An 18,515-nucleotide genomic window follows, 5' to 3' on the forward strand; every position below is an offset into this window, starting at 1 on the left:
GTGAGTAAAGGCAGTTCTCTGAGGGGCCAGAAACGGCAGCCTGCAGGATGCAGCTGTCTCGGGCTAGCATGAGGCAGGAGCAAATGGAAACGTGGGCTAGGATTGGATGCCAGGCCCCGGGGTGTGGAGAGGGCCTGGGAGGGGGTGAGGAAGGCAGGTCTTACGTTCCGGGGTTAGGGCACGTCAGGATGTTCTGCAGCTCAGGAGGGAGGAAAGCGGGCAGGTGGACTGTGGGCTCTTAGGCAAGTGGAAGCTCCTGAGGGCGAAAGGCCTCCAGGCCTTGAGCTGGTCACCTGGTCCCCATAGGGTCAGTGCTGTGTTAGTTGACATAATGCAGCCAAAGTGCTTGGTATAGTGGGTGGTACCTACTTAGTACTGCTGGTATCCACTATCGTTGCTGTGTCAGTGATTCCGGTGAAGCCCTTCCTGGGTTGCTGGTATACAAGCAGCAGCTCTGGGCCCTCACCGCTGTGTGGACAGGACAACCACGTTGAGGACATCACCTGTTACACTGCACAGGGCTCTTCACAAGGAACCTTGGGAGGCAAGAGTCTTGGGATGAGGGGCAGCCCTGCCTTTTCTAAGCTCAGATTTGTTTAGACCTCGTGCCCACTGTTGAACCAACTAACCAGTCACATTTCCTATTTACTGCCGGCTGCTGGGATGCTTAGAGCCGAATCAGCGGCCTGCTTCTAGCAAGTTCATAGGACTTTCTAGTTGCCTCTCGCTGCGTGCCCCTCACTCTGGTTTCCATCTCACTTTGTCCTTGGCCTCATTTTTCTTAATTCAATTAATCCTATTCTATGTGTATTATCTTCATCAGCCACCCTGAATCTTCTTAGGAGCCAGTCAGGATGGAAAGAGAAAGAGGAAAAAACTACAAGTCTGAAGTCAGTAGCTCACTCACTCATACCCTAGCATCAAATTGTAAACTTTCTGCTGAGTCTTGAACTGAAGTCTTGGATGGAAACAGCCTTAACCCATTCAGTGCTGTGTGCCGGAGGGGTGGAAGCTGCCGATTAATCTCCTTCACCCTAATGGGAAGTGTACTCCCTTCCCTTTCTGCAGCTTCTCTACTCAGAAAGCAAGCAGAAAAGCAAAATTGAGTTCAGCCTGCTTGAAGCACAACTGCTCCCTCCTTGGAGAAGCCCACAGAGAGGGCTCAGAAGCAGCTGGTGAATTCTGGACCTGCTGTGTGACCTTAGACGTGAATTTAACCTTTCCGGTCTCTCCTCACGTGTAAAATGGAGATTAAGAAGAATTTTTATTAATTATTGTTACTAATATTATATGATTTATTATTATTATCAACCAATGACTAGGATTAATTAATCCTGAGTATTAATTGAGATAATGTGTCTGAAAAATACAACACAGCCCCAAGGCCTGGGCAGAGAGATCTTTCTTCGAGTTGAGCCCTGTCTTGGGTTCTCGTTCTCCGTTCCTGTCCTTGGCGTGGCTGCCTGAGAACTGGCAGTTTTACCCTCTCAGCCGAAGTAGGAAGAATTCAGGGGAGATTCTGGGCTGCCAAGGAAAGTGGTAGCATCAGCTTCCCCAGAGATGGGCGGGGCGTTTCACGTGGGGAGGGGATGTGGTTCTGTCTCCCACGGAGGCGAGGGGAGCCTCAGCGCCCTCTGGCCTGTGGGTGTCCGGGACCCGCCGCGCCCGCCCCAAGTGCCCCCTCCCGTCCTGCAGGTCGGCCACACACCCGCTGCACTGTCATCACAGCCGTCAAGTTCCTCATCTCGGACCAGCCCCACCCCATCGACCCCATCCTGAAGGCCTTCGTTGGTGAGTGCCCCCGCCCCTCTGTCCCCTTTGGTCACCTCCACCCTGTTCTTGGGCTTGAGCTGATTTTTCTTTTTCTTTTCTTTTCTTTTTTTTTTTTAAATTTTTATTGGAGTATAGTTGATTTACAATGCTGTGTTAGTTTCAGGTGCACAGCAAAGTGAATCAGTTATACATATATCTATACCCACTCTTTTTTTAAAGATTCTTTCCCATATAGGCCATTACAGAGTATTGAGTAGAGTCTCCTGTGCTCTACGGCAGGTTCTTATTAGTTATCTATTTTATATATATGAGTGGGTATACGTCCATCCCAATCTCCCAATTTATCCCTCCCCACCAGCCCCTTGGTAACCATACGTTTGCTTTCGATATCTGTAAGTCTGTTCCTGTTTTGTAGATAAGTTCATTTGTATTGTTTTGTTTTTTATAAATTTATTTATTTGTTTATTTTTGGTCACGTCGGGTCTTCGTTGCTGCGCACAGGCTTTCTCTAGTTGCGGCGAGCGGGGGCTACTCTTCTTTGCGGTGCGCGGGCTTCTCATTGTGGTGGCTTCTCTTGTTGTGGAGCACGGGCTCTAAGTGTGTGGGCTTCAGTAGTTGTGGCACGTGGACTCAGTAGTTGTGGCTCCCGGACTCTAGAGCGCAGGCTCAGTAATTGGGGCTCATGGGCTTCGTTGCTCCGCGGCACGTGGGATCTTCCTGGACCAGGACTGGAACCCGTGTCCCCTGCATTGGCAGGTGGATTCTTAACCACCGTGCCACCAGGGAAGCCCTTGTATTGTTTTTTAAAATTAGATTCCATGTATGAGCGATATCATATAATATTTGTCTTTCTGTGTCTGACTTACTTCACTCAGTATGACAATCTCTAGGTCCATCCATATTGCTGCAAATGGCATTATTTTGTTCTTTAGTATATATGTACCACATCTTCTTTATCCACTCCTCTGTCTATGCACATTTAGGTTGCTTCCATGTCCTGGCTGTTGTAAATAGTGCTGCAGTGAACATTGGGGTGCATGTATCTTTACAAATTATGGTTTTCTCTGGGTATATGCCCAGTAGCGGGATTGCTGGGTCATATGGTAGTTCTGTTTTTAGCTTTTTAAGGAACCTCCATACTGTTTTCCATAGTGGCTGCACCAATTTACATTCCCACCAACAGTGTGGGAGGGTTCCCTTTTCTCCACACCCTCTCCAGCATTTATTGTTTGTAGATTTTTTGATGATGGCCATTCTGACCGGTGTGGCATGATACCTCATTGTAGTTTTGATTTGCATTTCTCTAATAATTTGTGATTTGAGCATCTTTTCATGTGTTTTTTGGCCATCCGTATGTCTTCTCTGGAGAAATGTCTATTTAGATCTTCCACCCATTTTTTGATTGGGTTGTTTGTTATTTTGATATTGAGCTGCATGAACTGCTTATATATTTTGGGGATTAATCCCTTGTTGGTTGCTTCATCTGCAGATATTTTCTCCCATTCTGAGGGTTGTCTTTTGTTTATGGTTTCCTTGCTGTGCAAAAGCCTTTAAGTTTAATTAGATTCCATTGGTTTATTTTCGTTTTTATTTTCATTACTCTAGGAGGTGGATCAAAAAAGATCTTGATGTGATTTATGTCATAGAGTGTTCTGCCTATGTTTTCCTCTAAGAGTTTTATAGTGTGCGGCCTTACATTTAGGTCTTTAGTCCATTTTGAGTTTATTTTTGTGTATGGTGTTAGAGAATGTTCTAATTTCATTCTTTTACATGTAGCTGTCCAGTTTTCCCAGCACCACTTATTGAAGAGACTGTCTTTTCTCCATTGTATATTCTTGCCTCCTTTGTCAAAGATAAGGTGACCACAGGTGTGTGGGTTTGAGCTGATTTTTCTTACATGTTAGCCAAGGGGAGTTGGAGACCTGGGAGGCTGCCTCACCCATGATGGGCAGCGGGGCTCAAATCCCTGCACTGCCCCGGAATCGCTGGGTGGGCCCAGCATGCCCCTTCTCACCTCTGAGCCTCAGTTTCCTCATCTGTAAAATGGGATTGAGAAATCCTTATCTGCGTGTTCTCAGGTTGTTTTGGAGACCCCCCCTGTGTGACTGGGGGGAAAGCACTCCATGAACACAGGCTCTTAGAGGTAGAAAACCACAGCCTCTCCCTTGCATTGGCTTTGGCGGGCACCTAGCTGGGTAGAGCTGCACAGGGGCTGGGGAGAGCAGCTCCCCGGCTCATCCCTGGTCTGAGGGGCCTTCTGGCCTGAGGAGCCCAGACAGCCTTGCCTGTGGACCTTCACCTGGACCACACCAGAGTCTGGCCCTCCTCATCCAGGCAGGGCAGCCTGGTGGAGTGTGGAGAGGTTTTAGAGTCCAAGCAGCCTTGGTTCAAATCCTGGCTCTGCTGCTTGGGCTGTGTGAGCATGGACAGGCCACCTCGTCCTTGGCTATAAAATGGAGTTGCTGATCCCCACCTGCTGGGGCACTGTTGTGTGCGACCAAGAGACCAGCACTCTGGGTTTGTTTGTTTTTTTTTAAATTTTTGGCCGCACCGTGCGGCATGTGGGATCTTAGTTCCCCGATCAGGGATCGAACCCCTGTCCCCTGCACTGGGAGTGCAGAGTCTTAACCACTGGACAGCCAGGGAAGAGGGGCCAGCACTCTGGATTGGAGAACATGTCCGGAAGCTGCAGCAATATTGTCAGCAACTACTTCATCCCACATCCTGACCCAGCGGGCGCACGCTGCCTCCAGCCCTGATTTTCTCCATCTTGCCTGAGCTGCCCATGGCTGGCACCCCCCAAGGCCTCCATCTGGGTGTTTGGGTTTGTTGTTGTATGTTTTTGAGCTCTTGCTGTAGATCAGGTACCATGCTAGGGCTTTTACCTCATCACGGTTCATCTTCACAGCCCCCTGTGTAGCCTGAGCACTGGCCCCATTTTACAGATGAGGAAAGTAAGGCTGAGAGAGGAGATTTGAACTCAGGTCTTACTGGGTCCCCACAGCTGTGTTCTCAGAGAGAGTGAGAACCTAGGAGCCAGCAGGGCACAGCAGAAGGGACCCAGAGCCACCAGCCCTGGGTTTGGATCCTGCTCTGCTGGGAGACTGTGTTCTTCCCAGTGCATCACATCAGGAGGCCCATGATGGCAGTTTGTCCCATGACAGGTGATGGTAACTCTGATTGACTGGTTAGGATGGAGACTTCTAGGTTTCTCCACTTTAAAGTTACTTTTCCCTTTGGAATGAATAAGTTTTTTTTTTTTAATTTATTTATTCTATTTATTTATTATTTTTGGCTGCGTTGGGTCTTCGTTGCTACTCTACGTTGCGTTGCATGGGCTTCTCACTTCAGTGCCTTCTCTTGTTGCGGAGCATGGGCTCTAGGCACACGGGCTTCAGTAGTTGTGGCACGCTGGCTCAGTAGTTGTGGAGCACGGGCTTAGTTGCTCCGCTGCATGTGGGACCTTCGTGGACCACGGCTCGAACCCGTGTCCCCTGCATTGGCAGGCAGATTCTCAACCACTGCGCCACCAGGGAAGCCCATGAATAAGTATTTTTAAGCCTATTGAAATATCTTCTTCCTCATCAAATTTTTGCCCACTACATTTTGCATCCATTGTGGTTTCTTGCCTGAATAAATGATTACTGACAGTTGCTAAATGACAACTTTCTAATTCCAGCATTCCTCCCATATTTATTAGTTTGTATTTTGTTCTCAGAAATAACTTTTCCTTTTCCCACATTTATTTATTCATTGATTTGTTCATATCATTATAGACTCAGGGATTTGTATTTCACTCAATGGGTTATAATCTAGAACTGTCTTATTTATTTTGATTCCCAAGATTGTCTCACATTTAGCCAGTGGGAGCCCTTCAAGCTAGTTCTTATGTTCTGTTGATATGTTTCCATCATTCTTTGAGCATCTCCTTACCTTTTGGCACGATAAGGTGCTCCCGACCCATCCTGAACCTTTCCTGCCCCAGCCCTGGAATCAACCATTTCTCCAAGGAGCCTGATTCCTTTTAGTGGAGAATAGTATTCAGAATCCAAGATCTGAGCAATAGGTGTGCTCATTGCTACTGGGATGCCATTACTTCTAGGCCCTCTCAGCAGACAGAATCAGGAAATCTAAGTATGTATGACTGTATGTACATAGTCAGACACACATATATATTCCAGTCCAGCACCAGAGGGTTCATGCTAGCCTTCTCCCTTTCCATATACCCTTCTGTTACAGGAGGAACCCAGCTCCTGAGATATTTATTCACTTAATCCTGGAATACACAGAAGGTAGTCATGAGAATTGCTAACCCTTATTTGTGAAAAATCAGTATTCGTTTATAATTCTTTTGTCTTTAGCCTGAGGGCATCTTGTCACAATGCTTTGGAAGTTACTTAGGTGAGTTGTTTTCTCCTTCATAACCTGGGTGGTTATATTAATCATTTGAAATACAGTTTTTTTTTTTTTAGGGATCCCTCCCATTCTTGATTTTATTTATTTTTTGAATATATAAAACATTAACATAGTTATTAAAAAGTCTAACCTATACTAAAAGAAATACTGTGTGATTTTGTGTAAGTCTCTTCCCCTCTCTGATCTTCAGCATTCTCATCTGAAATAAAACTAAGTTAACATTTATAGAGTCCTCACTTGGTGCTCTGCTGTGTGCTTTGTAGACATCACCACATTTTTAATCCTAAAACCAGTCCTACAGTGTAGGTACTGCTGTTACACCCATTTTACAGTTGAGGACATTGAGGCTATCCAAGGTGCCACAGTTAGGACGTGGTCAAGCCTGGATTTGAACCCAGGCCAGACTCAAGTCCACATTCTTGTCTGGACTTTGAAGGTTTGTTGCGCAGAGTAGATGCTCAGAACACGTTTGTCCCTGTCCAGGCAGGTCTGCACGGCTCCCGTTAACCAGATAAGCACGGTGGGGTGGGGTGGTTTGTGTTTGGCTGTGCTGCCCCTCACACCACCTCTGGTCTTTCTGCCAGGAGAGTTCATGGAGAGCCTGCAGGACCCAGACCTGAATGTGCGCCGGGCCACCCTGGCTTTCTTCAACTCTGCTGTGCACAACAAGCCCTCACTGGTCCGCGACCTGCTGGACGACATCCTGCCCCTCCTCTACCAGGAGACGAAGATCCGCCGGGACCTCATCCGAGAGGTGAAGCCGTGGGAGGACAGAGACGGGAGCCCTTGGGCCTGACTGCTGCGGCTGGGGCAAGGGTTAGGGTCAAGCTCATCAGAGCAGGTCCGGCCCACAGGGTCAAGTTTGCCCCTCCACTTCCCAGCTGTGTGACCCTGGCCGGGGCAACCCGATCCTCTCTGAGCCTCAGTTTCTCCTCACAGGCAAAGGGAGGGAAATAACCGTGTCCACATTATAGGGTTGTTGAGAAGATTTTTAATGAGTTAAATCCTACAAGTGCTCAGATCTGCTTCTGGCACACAGTCGGTGCTCAGTAAATGTCAGCAACTCTTGTTATCACTCGACATTGAGCAGGTGTTCGTGGAGCACCAGCCCTGCGTCCAGGCGCCAGGACCAGACACGAGGCACCAGGGAGCTCATGGCCTCCTGAAGGAGAGGGAGGGATACCTTCTCTGCTGATTATTTAAGTTACTTAGAGCACTTGGTGAAGTTAGTATTTAAGAGGCAGAGATTAAAAGTGATTTAACAGCCAAGTCATTGCGCGATATAATGAGAAGGGCTGAACCACCTGGCATCGCTGAGGAGGATGTGACTGATTAGAGGGGTTAGGAAAGTTTTCCAAAAGGAGGGGACATTTGAGCTGGGCTTTGAGGGGTAAGAAGGAGTTTACCATTAAGAGCAGAGCCTTGTGGTTATAACTTCAGAGAGACCTGGGTTTTTAATTCTGGTTGAGCCATTTACTAGCTTGGGCTAGTGTCCTTGGGCAAGTTAGTTAACCTTTCTGAGCCTTAGTTTCCTCATATATTAAATGGAGTTAATAGTAACACTGTCTTCCTGGGACTGTTGTGATGAATGAGTAGAATGTCATCTGTCAAGCACTCGGCACAGTGCCTGGCACATCATAACTGCTCAGTAGATTCTAATACTTGTAATTATAATTATTGTTACTATTATTATCAAAAGGCATCATGGGCTGAGCAAAGGCATGGAGACTTAAGAGTCTAAGGCATGATTTGGGGATGGGACGCAGTACTGAACAACAGAGGGAGGGGTGCAGCAGGAACCTGGGAAGGTGTCCTTATGCCCTGGGGTCACAGCCCCCAGCCTGCTCTCATCCCTCCCTCCTGCAGGTGGAGATGGGGCCCTTTAAGCACACGGTGGACGATGGGCTGGATGTGCGGAAGGCGGCCTTCGAGTGCATGTACTCACTGCTCGAGAGCTGCCTGGACCAGCTGGACATCTGCGAGTTCCTGAACCACGTGGAGGACGGCCTGAAGGACCACTACGATATCCGGGTAGGACGAGCCCCCTGCCGGACCCAGGCCCACCCCGCAGCGAGAGGACAGCCAGGCGCCACAGGGCCCACTTCTTGTTTGTCCCCCACCCCTGCCCCAGGCGCCCCCGTGAAAACAGCTGCTTTGTTCTTTAACAATAAGAAAAAGAACCCACGTCTCACACCTTTAGTGGGAGTCTACACTGGGCAAGCTCTTGGGAGGATGGGTTGACCAGAACTAGAAAAATGTAGAATTTAGAAACATTTTATTTTTTTTTGAATTTTTTTTTAACATCTTTATTGGAGTATAATTGCTTTACAATGGTGTGTTAGTTTCTGCTTTATAACAAAGTGAATCAGCTATACAAATACATATATCCCCATACTACCTTAGAAACATTTTAAAATTTAGAATTCTTAGACACTCCATGAACTGACTTCATGGACTGACTCTAAAAATACATTCAGAGTTTTATGTGAGAGATGGTTCTCCACAGCTTTCTGGGAGTTGGGAAAGGCTGGCAGCTACCCAAATGTCCACTCATGGGGAGCTGGCTCAGTAAAACGGGTACCTTCAGCCATGGATGGGATCCTGGCAGCATTACAAAGATGGAGAGGGATCTCTGTGCTGGCATGGAAGGTGGCCAAGACCCACTGTTAGGTGATAAGTGAGTTGTAGAAGTTTCGGCCATTTTTTTATTACCTGTGAGGGAGACAGGTTTTACTTTCTATCCTTCTTGTAGCTTTTTAAAATACAATGAACATGAATCATTTTTGTAACGAAAAACCAGTGTAAAATAATCAAAAGGAATTATGCTTGTCTTAAAGGGTTTAGACGATATAAAAGTGAATAGAGGGCTTCCCTGGTGGCGCAGTGGTTGAGAATCTGCCTGCCAATGCAGGGGACACGGGTTCGGGCCCTGGTTTGGGAAGATCCCACATGCCGCGGAGCAGCTGGGCCCGTGAGCCACAATTACTGAGCCTGCGTGTCTGGAGCCTGTGCTCCGCAACAAGAGAGGCCGCGATAATGAGAGGCCCGCGCACCGCGATGAAGAGTGGCCCCCACTTGCCGCAACTAGAGAAAGCCCTCGCACAGAAACGAAGACCCAACACAGCCAAAAATAAATAAATAAATAATAAAAATAAAGGAATTCCTTTAAAAAAAAAAAAAAAAAAAGTGAATAGAGAAGTGAGTAGTAATCACCCAAAAGTTCCACTCCACCTAGAGAGAACCACTGTTGTAAATCTCTGTGTTTCCTGGGAAAACGCACAAAAACATTCCTTAATTTTGTCAAGCAATATTTGGTGAGTGCCAGTACACACAGGTCAGTGTGGCAGGCGGGCAGGCTGGCTGCTAGAGCTTGGGCTTGAGCTCCAGACCTCTGCTCTTCCCAAGCGCCTGCTCCTTTCCGTCCTGGGCCATTTCACCAAGAACTGTCTCCTTCCTCCCGGGCAGATGCTGACCTTCATCATGCTCGCCCGACTGGCTACCCTGTGTCCTGTGCCTGTCCTGCAGAGGGTGGACCGGCTCATCGAGCCCCTCAGGGCCACCTGTACCGCTAAGGTAAGCCCCCTGCCCAGCCCTGGGCGCACCTGCCGGGTTCTCTGCAGATCGTTCATGGTTACTGTTTGCTGAGAATCTTCTGCGGTACAGGTGGTGTATGAAGTGCTTTATTCGATCATTATCGTTGCCCTACAGAGTACTTCTTATTCTTGCCATTATACACACAGGGAAACAAAGGTTCAGAGAGGTTAAGTTACTGACTGAGGCTACACAGTAAATTGCAGAGCTGGGATTCAGACCTAGCTCTGTCTTTCTTTCACTCATTAAACACTTCCTGAGTGTTGGGCCTTGTGCAAGGTACTAGGGATGCAACATTGAACATGGTGGACTCCCTCCTCTCACATCCTAATTGGGAGACTGAGTCAGACCCTTAGAAAGATAGAAGTCACTGACTGATTGACTGGTATAGGGCAGTTAGCCTGGAGTGCCTCAAGGTCCGGGGAGGATCTGGGGCAGAAGGCTCACGGAAAGCTGTCACGTTGAGAACAGAGCCTATCACACCCAGTAAATGCCTGCTGAATGCAAGAACTAATTTGGGTTTTGGAAGAGTAGGAATTAACCAGAAAGAAAGCAGAGTATTTTAGATTGGAGCTTAAAGAGGGGTCACAGCTCTTAGGGGGCAGAGCCATTTGAACCCAGGACTGTCCAGCCCCAATGCCAAGCTTTTCACCTCTACCTGAGCCTCTTCAGGGCAGAGCCCGAGTGTTGTCTGGGCTGCGTGTCCTGAGAGCAGAGCAGAAGCAATCTGGACTTCATTCCATAAGCAGTGGGGAAATTCCTGAGATTCTGTGAGTAAGCGGGAGAGGTAGGGGATAAAGCCGTGGAAAGCAGGCGAGGCAGCTTTGGAAGTCTACTCCCCAGCTTGTCTGCAGAATGGGTGGCAGAGGCAAGGACTTGACTGTGGGTAAGAGGCCAGCTAGAAGGCTGTCACAGCAACCCATTCATGAAGTCCAGTGGTGCCAAGAGCCTGCTTTAAGCGCAGTAAATAAAGATAGGAGATGGCGCATGAGCTGGGGAGGATGACGTGACCAGGGAAATGCAAGGCCATGTTCAATAAAGGATGGCTCGTTGTTCATTGCTTCCCATCTTAGGTCAAAGCTGGTTCTGTGAAACAGGAGTTTGAGAAGCAAGACGAACTGAAGCGCTCCGCGATGAGGGCAGTGGCCGCCCTGCTGACCATCCCAGAAGTGGGGAAGAGCCCCATCATGGCTGACTTCTTGTCCCAAATTCGATCCAACCCCGAGCTGGCTGCCCTCTTTGAAAGCATCCAGAAGGATTCTGCTTCAGCCCCCAGCACAGACTCCATGGAGCTCAGCTAGTGCTCCCCCACCCCCAGGGGACCCCAACTCACAAGGAGGCCCACTGAAGCCAGAGCCTCACCCTCCCAGCACCACAGGCCTCTAACTTTTGCCCCTTATCCATCTCACTGGGGCCCTCCCTCTCCTGGTCGGGCACCTTCTCCAGGGACCCCAGTCCGAGCTGCAAGGCTGCCAACAGTTGGGCCCTTTAACTCAGGACAGTTATTCAAAGCGGGTGTGGTAGTTCTTCCAAATCTTCCACGGAAGATAGATGTGACTTAACACAGGTCAGCCTGGCTCCTTCAAACTGGGGGTCCCAGCCTCACCAAGTACTTAGTAGTATTTAGAAATACGTGTGGTCACAGCTGCAAAAAGCTTAGGAGGCAGCTGGATGGCCTTCCTCCCCGCTGTCCCAGATGTGTCATTCACACTACTCCCATGTTTTCACCTGATCTGATGTGCCAAAAATTAGTGCTTTGGCTGGGCATCTTAAAAACTCAGGTACCTCCCTGAGCTATTCACACTTTAGAATCCAAAATGCTTTATTTCTCATTGGCAGTGATAAATCAGAAATGTGTATTATTTTTGCAGAGGCAGGTGAGTGGGGTAGGTAATTGGATGTAATGTTTTTTTTCTAATCCCAAAACTCTTTACGTAGCAAAGAGAGACAGGAAAGCACAAATGAAAAAGTACAAACCACCTTTCATGTCCCCCCATCGAGGTGTAACCAGGTGGTTTGTGAACACGTCCTTTCTAGTTTTTAGTATCAAGGACACAGAAACATTAAGCAACAGGCCAAAGAATTTTCTGCTATCCCAGGTTAATAAAGGACAGATCCTAAACTGTTACCGTTTTCTCCGCACAATCCCTCTACTCAGTAGTCAGAAGACTATCAGAATGCTTCCCACGTCAATTCAAAGAAGTCACACAATGACCAACAATTTACTCAAACGTTTCAGACTGAGTTTTGAACAGGAGCCAATCTCTAAGACATTTATCTACTGAACTAAGGGCCTTAAATCCAATCTTGTGCTATAGAGTGCCACATGCCCTGTTCCATGTGACCTGTGCTGCCACTTAATACCATGTCTTGGAAAAATGGCCTCTTAGCCTCATAAAACAGCTGAATTCTAGGTACTGTTGACTAAGGTCTAGGACTGTAGTTGAAAAGGAAACTTGATTGTCCTCAATCTTCACAAGAACCACACAGGGTGATTCCTAACTTTATAAAGTGAGGCTAAAAATGACTACTTGCTCCAAGATGCAAGGTCCTTCAACCAGGGGTCTCAGAACCTACCGTGGTCTGAGGGCCACATCTTCCCGAGCCCACCTGGACCTGACCAAGGCTGCTCTGGGCGCCTGAGGCCTGGGCCCCATGAAGGAGGGATCACGTATCCTTTACAAACACCTTCCAAACAGAAGGTTCCACAGAGCACGAACAGGCAAAAGAGCAATCTCTGTGACAAGCTGTCAAACAAACTGAAGAGTAAAACCAAGGGGGAAATGCCAGATGGCCGTTTTACGGTTTTATTAAACAAAACGTGCACACGAGCTGTCTATTCATTTTCTTCGCTGCGCAGCCTGGCGTTGGGATTGGTGACTCTGATGGCCAGCTGGGCTGCTCTCTCCACAATGGCTTTGCGGTTCTTGGAGGAGACATTGTGCGCAATCTCAGCACAGTAAGACCTGGAAGAGAATTGGTATGTGAGTAAGGAGGCCATCGCGGAAAACACACTTTGTGTTCCACTGGGAAGGCAATAGCCCTGGTCACTTTGCTTCCAGAGCTATAGCACTGAAGAGAGGGGGGACTGCTAACTCCCCTAATTCCATGGCACTAGCAACACGGCTCTGAAGTGTTCCCTGGTAGTGATCCCTCTCGTTTAACCCTCCCAGCGGCCTTGTAATCCAGGTAGCGCCTCCATTTTACAGACGAGGAAACCAAGGCCCACAAAGTGGAGGTGAATTCCCAAGTCACACACAGGCCAGGATGGCTCAGCCCCAGGCTCCAGGTTCAAAGGTTCTCCCTCAGTCCTTTGAACCAACCTGCCCAGCTCAAGGCAGTCTCAGGGAGCTTGGACTTGCCCGTGAAAAGTTTAGGTACTTTCTGCAAAGCAACCAACAGCAAAACCCAACAGCCTGATTAAGCCAAGGGCTCCCCGGCCCAGACCATAAACATTTTGCCTGTTTGCTGCAGACAAATTCAACTTGAAAAGTAACAGTGCCTAAACTCACCCAGTGAATGATAACACCTAACATTTCCTGAGCTGGTGCCAGGTACCGTTCTATTCATTCCTTCACAGCCACACCACACCCCGGTTTGACTACAAATTGGCCGAATGAGCACATTTCAGTAAGGAGGTGATTTATGAAGCCATCAACAGTGGATTAAGAAGACACTCTACCCCAGGAGGAATTTTCAGCAGAGAGAGGAGTAAGACTCTAGGGAGTGAGTAAATAAGGCAGTGGGCACAGTTCTTTTTAAGAACTCTGCAGGAAAACAGCAAGAGACAAACCAATCCAGACAGAGAACTTCTTTGTTTTATGTAAAGAAGTCCACTCAAGTCCAATATCTTAAAACATTTCCCTAATCTTTATTTCCAAGGAGACTTAAGTTGCATCACACTTTTTTCATTTTTCAAAAACTCCCCAAGTCCTCATCCATGTGTATTTAATAATCACAATCACACTGCACATACTTCAAATACTTTCCCCTCTGCTTGGGCATTTTCCGTATATACACGACAACCGTTTTTAACGTACGCACAACATTCCAGCCGGCGCTTGTAACCCCGCCATTCACCAATTATACGTAGTGCAGTTACTGCTGCAATGATCAGCTTACAGTTTCCCTACTTTTCAATTATTTCAGGATAAATGCCCAGAAATGGAACTTGTGAATTAAATTACATCCAGAGTATTTCTGTGCCTCTTGATACAAACTGCCAAGCTGCTATTTAAAAAAGACTTATCTTTATGGCAACCAACTACATTTGCACAGCAATCATCTTTGCTACACAAAAGAGATTAAACTGCATCTTTCTGTCACAATTCTCCATCAACCTGCTTACTGCAGTTTGGGCATCCAAAATTAATTCCTATGCTCATCCTTTCTAAAGAGTATCTGCAGCATTTCAATGCCTGGCTAGATTTCTGACCTAGAGAAACTCAACCAAAAGTGAGAATAATGGTCGTTTATTACTTGCGTCTACAATTACTACAGGTAAAAGATCTTTGTAAACATACGTACACACAGATGTTACTGGTCACTCTCTCCATGTCCTTTCTAACTCACCAAGAAAATGCAGGTTTTTTAGCTCCTGTTTAACAGGAAGGGAAGAAAATAAACTGTCCTCTGCTTAACCAAAAATTACCATTCCCCCCAATCCAGATTAAAATTGTGTCTAAATCACTACCCATGAGAAATCTTTTCTCATCCCACTGCCCTAGTTTGGCCCTAAGCAGACCAAAAGTCTCTTACACACAGAGCTCACCAACTGTCTAAATTTCTCAAAACACTAACTAAAATAATGCTGCGAACCCCCATGCCCTTCTTGCACTCCTACAACTCTGTGTAAGCTGTCCTCTCTGCCTGCAGCCTTCCCATTTCTCCACTTCAGATCAAAGCCCAAAATGAGGCAGCAATTCCTCTACTCCTGTAGCCTTCTGAAGATACCTGTGGCCACAGTGTAAAGTGTCCCTTAGGTCTGAGGCTACATTTCATCCCCCCCCCCCCGCATAAGTAATGTTCTGAAAATGACTGCCAGAGGCTACAGCAGGAGCCGCGCTGCGCTGTCGAGCTCAAGCAAATCCACTTACTCTCTTCCGGTCCTAGGTCTCTACACTTTTCAGGACAGCCCCCAACCCCCATCTCTCCAGCAAAGGAAACACTCTGAAGTCCCCAACAAGCATCACCCAAGCTCCTGAGGACACACCACTCCTCCAAATGCATTCCAGAAGGTCTAGAGTCCCTGCCGAAACTGCTCACACACTCAGGCTTCTGACACCTGAACCGAGAGGTGGGACCCAGCTCACTTGTTGCACATCAGCAGCACTTCAAGCTCCTTGACGTTGTGGACCAGGAACTTCCGGAAGCCGCTCGGCAGCATGTGCTTTGTTTTCTTGTTGCTCCCGTAACCGATGTTGGGCATCAAGATCTGGCCCTTGAATCTCCTGCGCACCCTGTTGTCAATGCCTCTGGGTTTCCGCCAGTTCCGCTGAAAGAAAACACATGGTCAGTGTCTGTGAAGACGCCAACTCTTCCTTTCGGAGAAATAAGGGACCAGATGAAAAGGAAACGTGCCGAACAGTAGTTGTCTTCAGGGAACAGGATTTCACTACATTTTTTCTGGTGGAAAAAAATAGAAGCTCCTGCATCTGACCAGCAGGAATACAGATCCAAATTCACAGTCCTTCCAAGCAAAGGAAAAGCAGACTACATACCCATGGGATGGGAGGAGACCACGTATAAAGTAAGATGAAAAGCATGGCTTTTAACATCACACTCAACACCTAAGTTTTCTCATCTATGAAATAAGCGTAATCTATCTCTCATACTGTCATAAGGCCACCTGAAATATAACAAATATAAGCTTCTAGACACCTCAAAACAGGCAAGTGTCCCTTGCCATTTACATTTCAATTTACACATCAAGAGACTGAGTGCCAATAAGGCAGGGACACCTGGGATTCTAGAGAACTCTACCACCAGCCACAGACCAGTTCACCTACCAAAGGTCATCTGAGTTGAGGATGTGAGAAACCCAACAGCCTGTTTAGGAACCCCTTTCTTCACCCCAACACACACTTCCGTCCTGGGCCACATACCTTAATTTTGACATATCGGTCTGACTGGTGCCGGATGAACTTCTTGGTCCTCTTTTTGACGATCTTGGGCTTCACGAGGGGTCTGAGGGCAGCCATGATGCTTTCCAGAAAGAGGCGAGAGACCATGTCAAAGATGAGTCTTGGAAGGAGGCTTTCCCACCCTGCCTGGGGCTTGAACTCTGTTGCAGAGTATCTTCCAATCACCAGCTACTGAGCAAACTGGGAATGGAATGGGTACCTCTGCCAGGCTTGCTTTCCCTCCCAACTCCGAAGCTGGCAGAATACTAGCCATTCTCCAGACGCGATCCTAGGAGGTCAGGGGTCACCTTGCCCAGTCAAAGCCAAGAAAGAATGCCGACAACTTACGGAAAACAAATTAACCACAAAGGGAAATTTTGCAAAGGCGCAGCAAATCCCATTCTACAAAGTGTCCCGGCCCTGAGATGGCCCAATTGCAGGCTTTGGGCAATCTTCATGAACCTGAATCTCAGTTTTCTCACCTTTTAAATGGAGATATTGCACACTGAACACCTGCAGTGCCCGGACCACAAGAGATGTGCAGTAAAGAGAAACCTGTAATTCCCCTAGGGTGCTGCTGCTCTATGACACTCTCGAAAGATACACAAAACCATCATGTGCTTCTAAAAGGCCTCTAAGCCTTGGAACGTTCAGTTCCACCTGAGCATCATCCGAACACCAGCTTTAAAAAGTTACGTTCCTCAAGGTGGCCTTCCCAGCTACCTTTTCTATTGCAGCACCCTTTTTGTTCTCTTCACGGCCACCAATTTCTTTGTAGAGCACACAGCAGTTACTCAATGAATTGGTCCAATAAATGAACTTCCCCCGACCCCCCAATGATTTCCTCGAAGACCAGGATGCGGTCTCACATTCCCAAAGATCCTGACCCGCTACCAGAATTTCGGTTAATTGAATTATTCGACTCGCAGATCGAATTTTTTGGCAGTCTCGCCACAAAGGCAACCCCAGGGCCAGAAACTGGAAAGGAGGGAGCGTGGAGCAGCGGACATAGAAGAATACACGTGGGCAGACATCGCTGAGCGAGGTGTCCCAGGGCCGTAAGGCCGGAACCCCCTCAGTCGCGCCCCGGCCCCCAGGAGCCCCCTTAGTCTAGCCCCAACCGGCGCCCTGCGCCCCCAGGACTCCAACAAGCTGTCCGCAGCTCTGACCCCAGGCGGCCCCCGTAGGAGAGCAAGAGGCCCTGGGAAGCGAAGCTCCATCACCCTCCGGGCCGCTTCGCTCTGTTTCTGTACGTGGTCCAGCCAACCGACAAGGGCCATGCCCACCCAGACGAGTGCTCGGAAGGACGGGCCTCCTCGGCAGGGGGCAATGGGGCCAGATGGAGACCGCAGAGACGAGGATGGCCAACGATTAATACTCACCGCGTAGGAGATAGCCGCCACCTCCGTAGGCAGCGCCGAGGAAGAGAGGGGAAGGTAGCGCGCGAGGCTGATGGGACTTCACCTTTGGGTCCTGGCAGGGAAAAGGAGAGCACTTCCGGCTTCTGGTCCTTCAAAGATACTATAGACACGTCAGAGAAATAATAGTGAAAAAATTCGAGAATACTTGTGTTTTCCTAGATGTTAATATCTAGGAGTAGCGCTAAAAATTTTCATGCCTGCCGTTGGGACTACGTAAAAATTTGGAATTTTTTTTTGAGCTTCTAAGACCTGGTGAGGAGCCATCCACTTCCTCCAGGAATTGAAGCCGCCCCTCCGGAGGATAATCCAGCTTTTAGATTGCTGCCGCCCGCGTTTCTTCTTCCGAAGTGCTCCTCTTAGTGGCCAGGAGGGAACAAAACAGCGATATTTTAATAATTCTCTCACGTGAATTTATAAATAGCAATGAGACTGTAACAGCTCTCGTTCAGTGGACCTCGCACATTTCCATGAGGTAGTTCTATTAGTTTCCCCATTTTACATATATAGAGAGTGAAGTATGGAGATTTGACGCCAAAAAAAAAAAAAAAAAATCCACACTTCTAACCATTAGGCTAGACTGCCTCGTTTAAAATTGTTCTTTATTTTAGCTTTTGTTTTTAAGATTATTGTGAAAATCAAATTTCAAGAGAGGGAAAAAAAAAAAAAACGGCCCTTGATTCCACAGCCCGAACACAATAGGAATGTCATGTCATCAGTGATCTGTGGTAGAGTAGTTTCAGGGCCAGATGGAGACAGAAGCTAAAGTGGATGGTGTTGTTGACTTTGCGATGGGTGAGAAGGGAAGGGAGCGAGTGTTGACAACTCCTTCGTGAGATTTTGACTGTTAAGGGGAGTTTGAGGAGACCCAGAGACGTGAAACGTGAAATGTGAAGGGAATGTCTTGTCCAAGATCACACAGCTGGCAAGCCGTAGGGTTGAGACTGCACCACACCTCACGAATCCTGCTTGCCCTGTGGGCTGTGGAAGTCAACTGGGATGCTGAGCACGGAGGCACTGTGCCAACAGCAGCCCACAGGGTGTGTGTTGTGAAGGAAAAGGTCTTGATGTGGGGTCAGGTGGGTGAATCAGGGGAAGGGCTCATGAACCAGTGTGCTTGCACTTGTGGAAGGCCCAAGAGTTTTGGAAGTAGTGATCCAAATGGCTGATTCTTTGGGGGATGAGGGACACATTT

General features: G+C 47.9%; 2 protein-coding genes and 1 non-coding gene across 3 annotated transcripts in view; 1 reads left to right on the forward strand and 2 right to left on the reverse strand.

Annotated features, from left to right (window-relative positions):
- Nucleotides 1-12,563, forward strand: part of CAND2 (cullin associated and neddylation dissociated 2 (putative)) — a 31,273-nt gene extending 18,710 nt beyond the window's left edge. Inside the window, exons 11-15 of the mRNA XM_061197303.1 lie at nucleotides 1,696-1,791; nucleotides 6,774-6,943; nucleotides 8,056-8,220; nucleotides 9,655-9,762; nucleotides 10,854-12,563. Coding sequence (XP_061053286.1) covers nucleotides 1,696-1,791; nucleotides 6,774-6,943; nucleotides 8,056-8,220; nucleotides 9,655-9,762; nucleotides 10,854-11,081 — 767 coding nt within the window. The 3' untranslated portion in view covers nucleotides 11,082-12,563. The remainder of the gene's footprint in view (nucleotides 1-1,695; nucleotides 1,792-6,773; nucleotides 6,944-8,055; nucleotides 8,221-9,654; nucleotides 9,763-10,853) is intronic.
- RPL32 (ribosomal protein L32) lies at nucleotides 12,561-17,392 on the reverse strand. Its single transcript, XM_061197304.1, has 4 exons — nucleotides 17,285-17,392; nucleotides 15,885-15,984; nucleotides 15,093-15,274; nucleotides 12,561-12,746 (listed from the first exon to the last, which is right to left on the reverse strand). Exons 2-4 carry the CDS (start codon nucleotides 15,978-15,980, stop codon nucleotides 12,617-12,619), a joined length of 408 nt encoding a protein of 135 aa, XP_061053287.1. The 5' UTR covers nucleotides 15,981-15,984; nucleotides 17,285-17,392; the 3' UTR covers nucleotides 12,561-12,616.
- On the reverse strand, nucleotides 16,062-16,201 carry LOC133095820 (small nucleolar RNA SNORA7). Its single transcript, XR_009701682.1, has one exon. It is a non-coding gene; the product is annotated as a small nucleolar RNA SNORA7 (small nucleolar RNA).
- Nucleotides 17,393-18,515: the final 1,123 nt, after the last annotated feature.

Source organism: Eubalaena glacialis, chromosome 7, assembly GCF_028564815.1.
Source record: "Eubalaena glacialis isolate mEubGla1 chromosome 7, mEubGla1.1.hap2.+ XY, whole genome shotgun sequence".
Classification (NCBI taxonomy): Eukaryota; Metazoa; Chordata; class Mammalia; order Artiodactyla; family Balaenidae; genus Eubalaena; species Eubalaena glacialis.

Bases quoted from the DNA above. Each gene is read 5' to 3' on its own strand.
- RPL32 (XM_061197304.1), bottom strand. From the start codon at position 15,980: ATGGCTGCCCTCAGACCCCTCGTGAAGCCCAAGATCGTCAAAAAGAGG. The intron at 15,275-15,884 runs GTATGTGGCCCA...GTTTTCTTTCAG, and splicing joins ACCGATATGTCAAAATTAAG to CGGAACTGGCGGAAACCCAG. The intron at 12,747-15,092 runs GTGAGCTGGGTC...ATTCTCTTCCAG, and splicing joins GTGCTGCTGATGTGCAACAA to GTCTTACTGTGCTGAGATTG.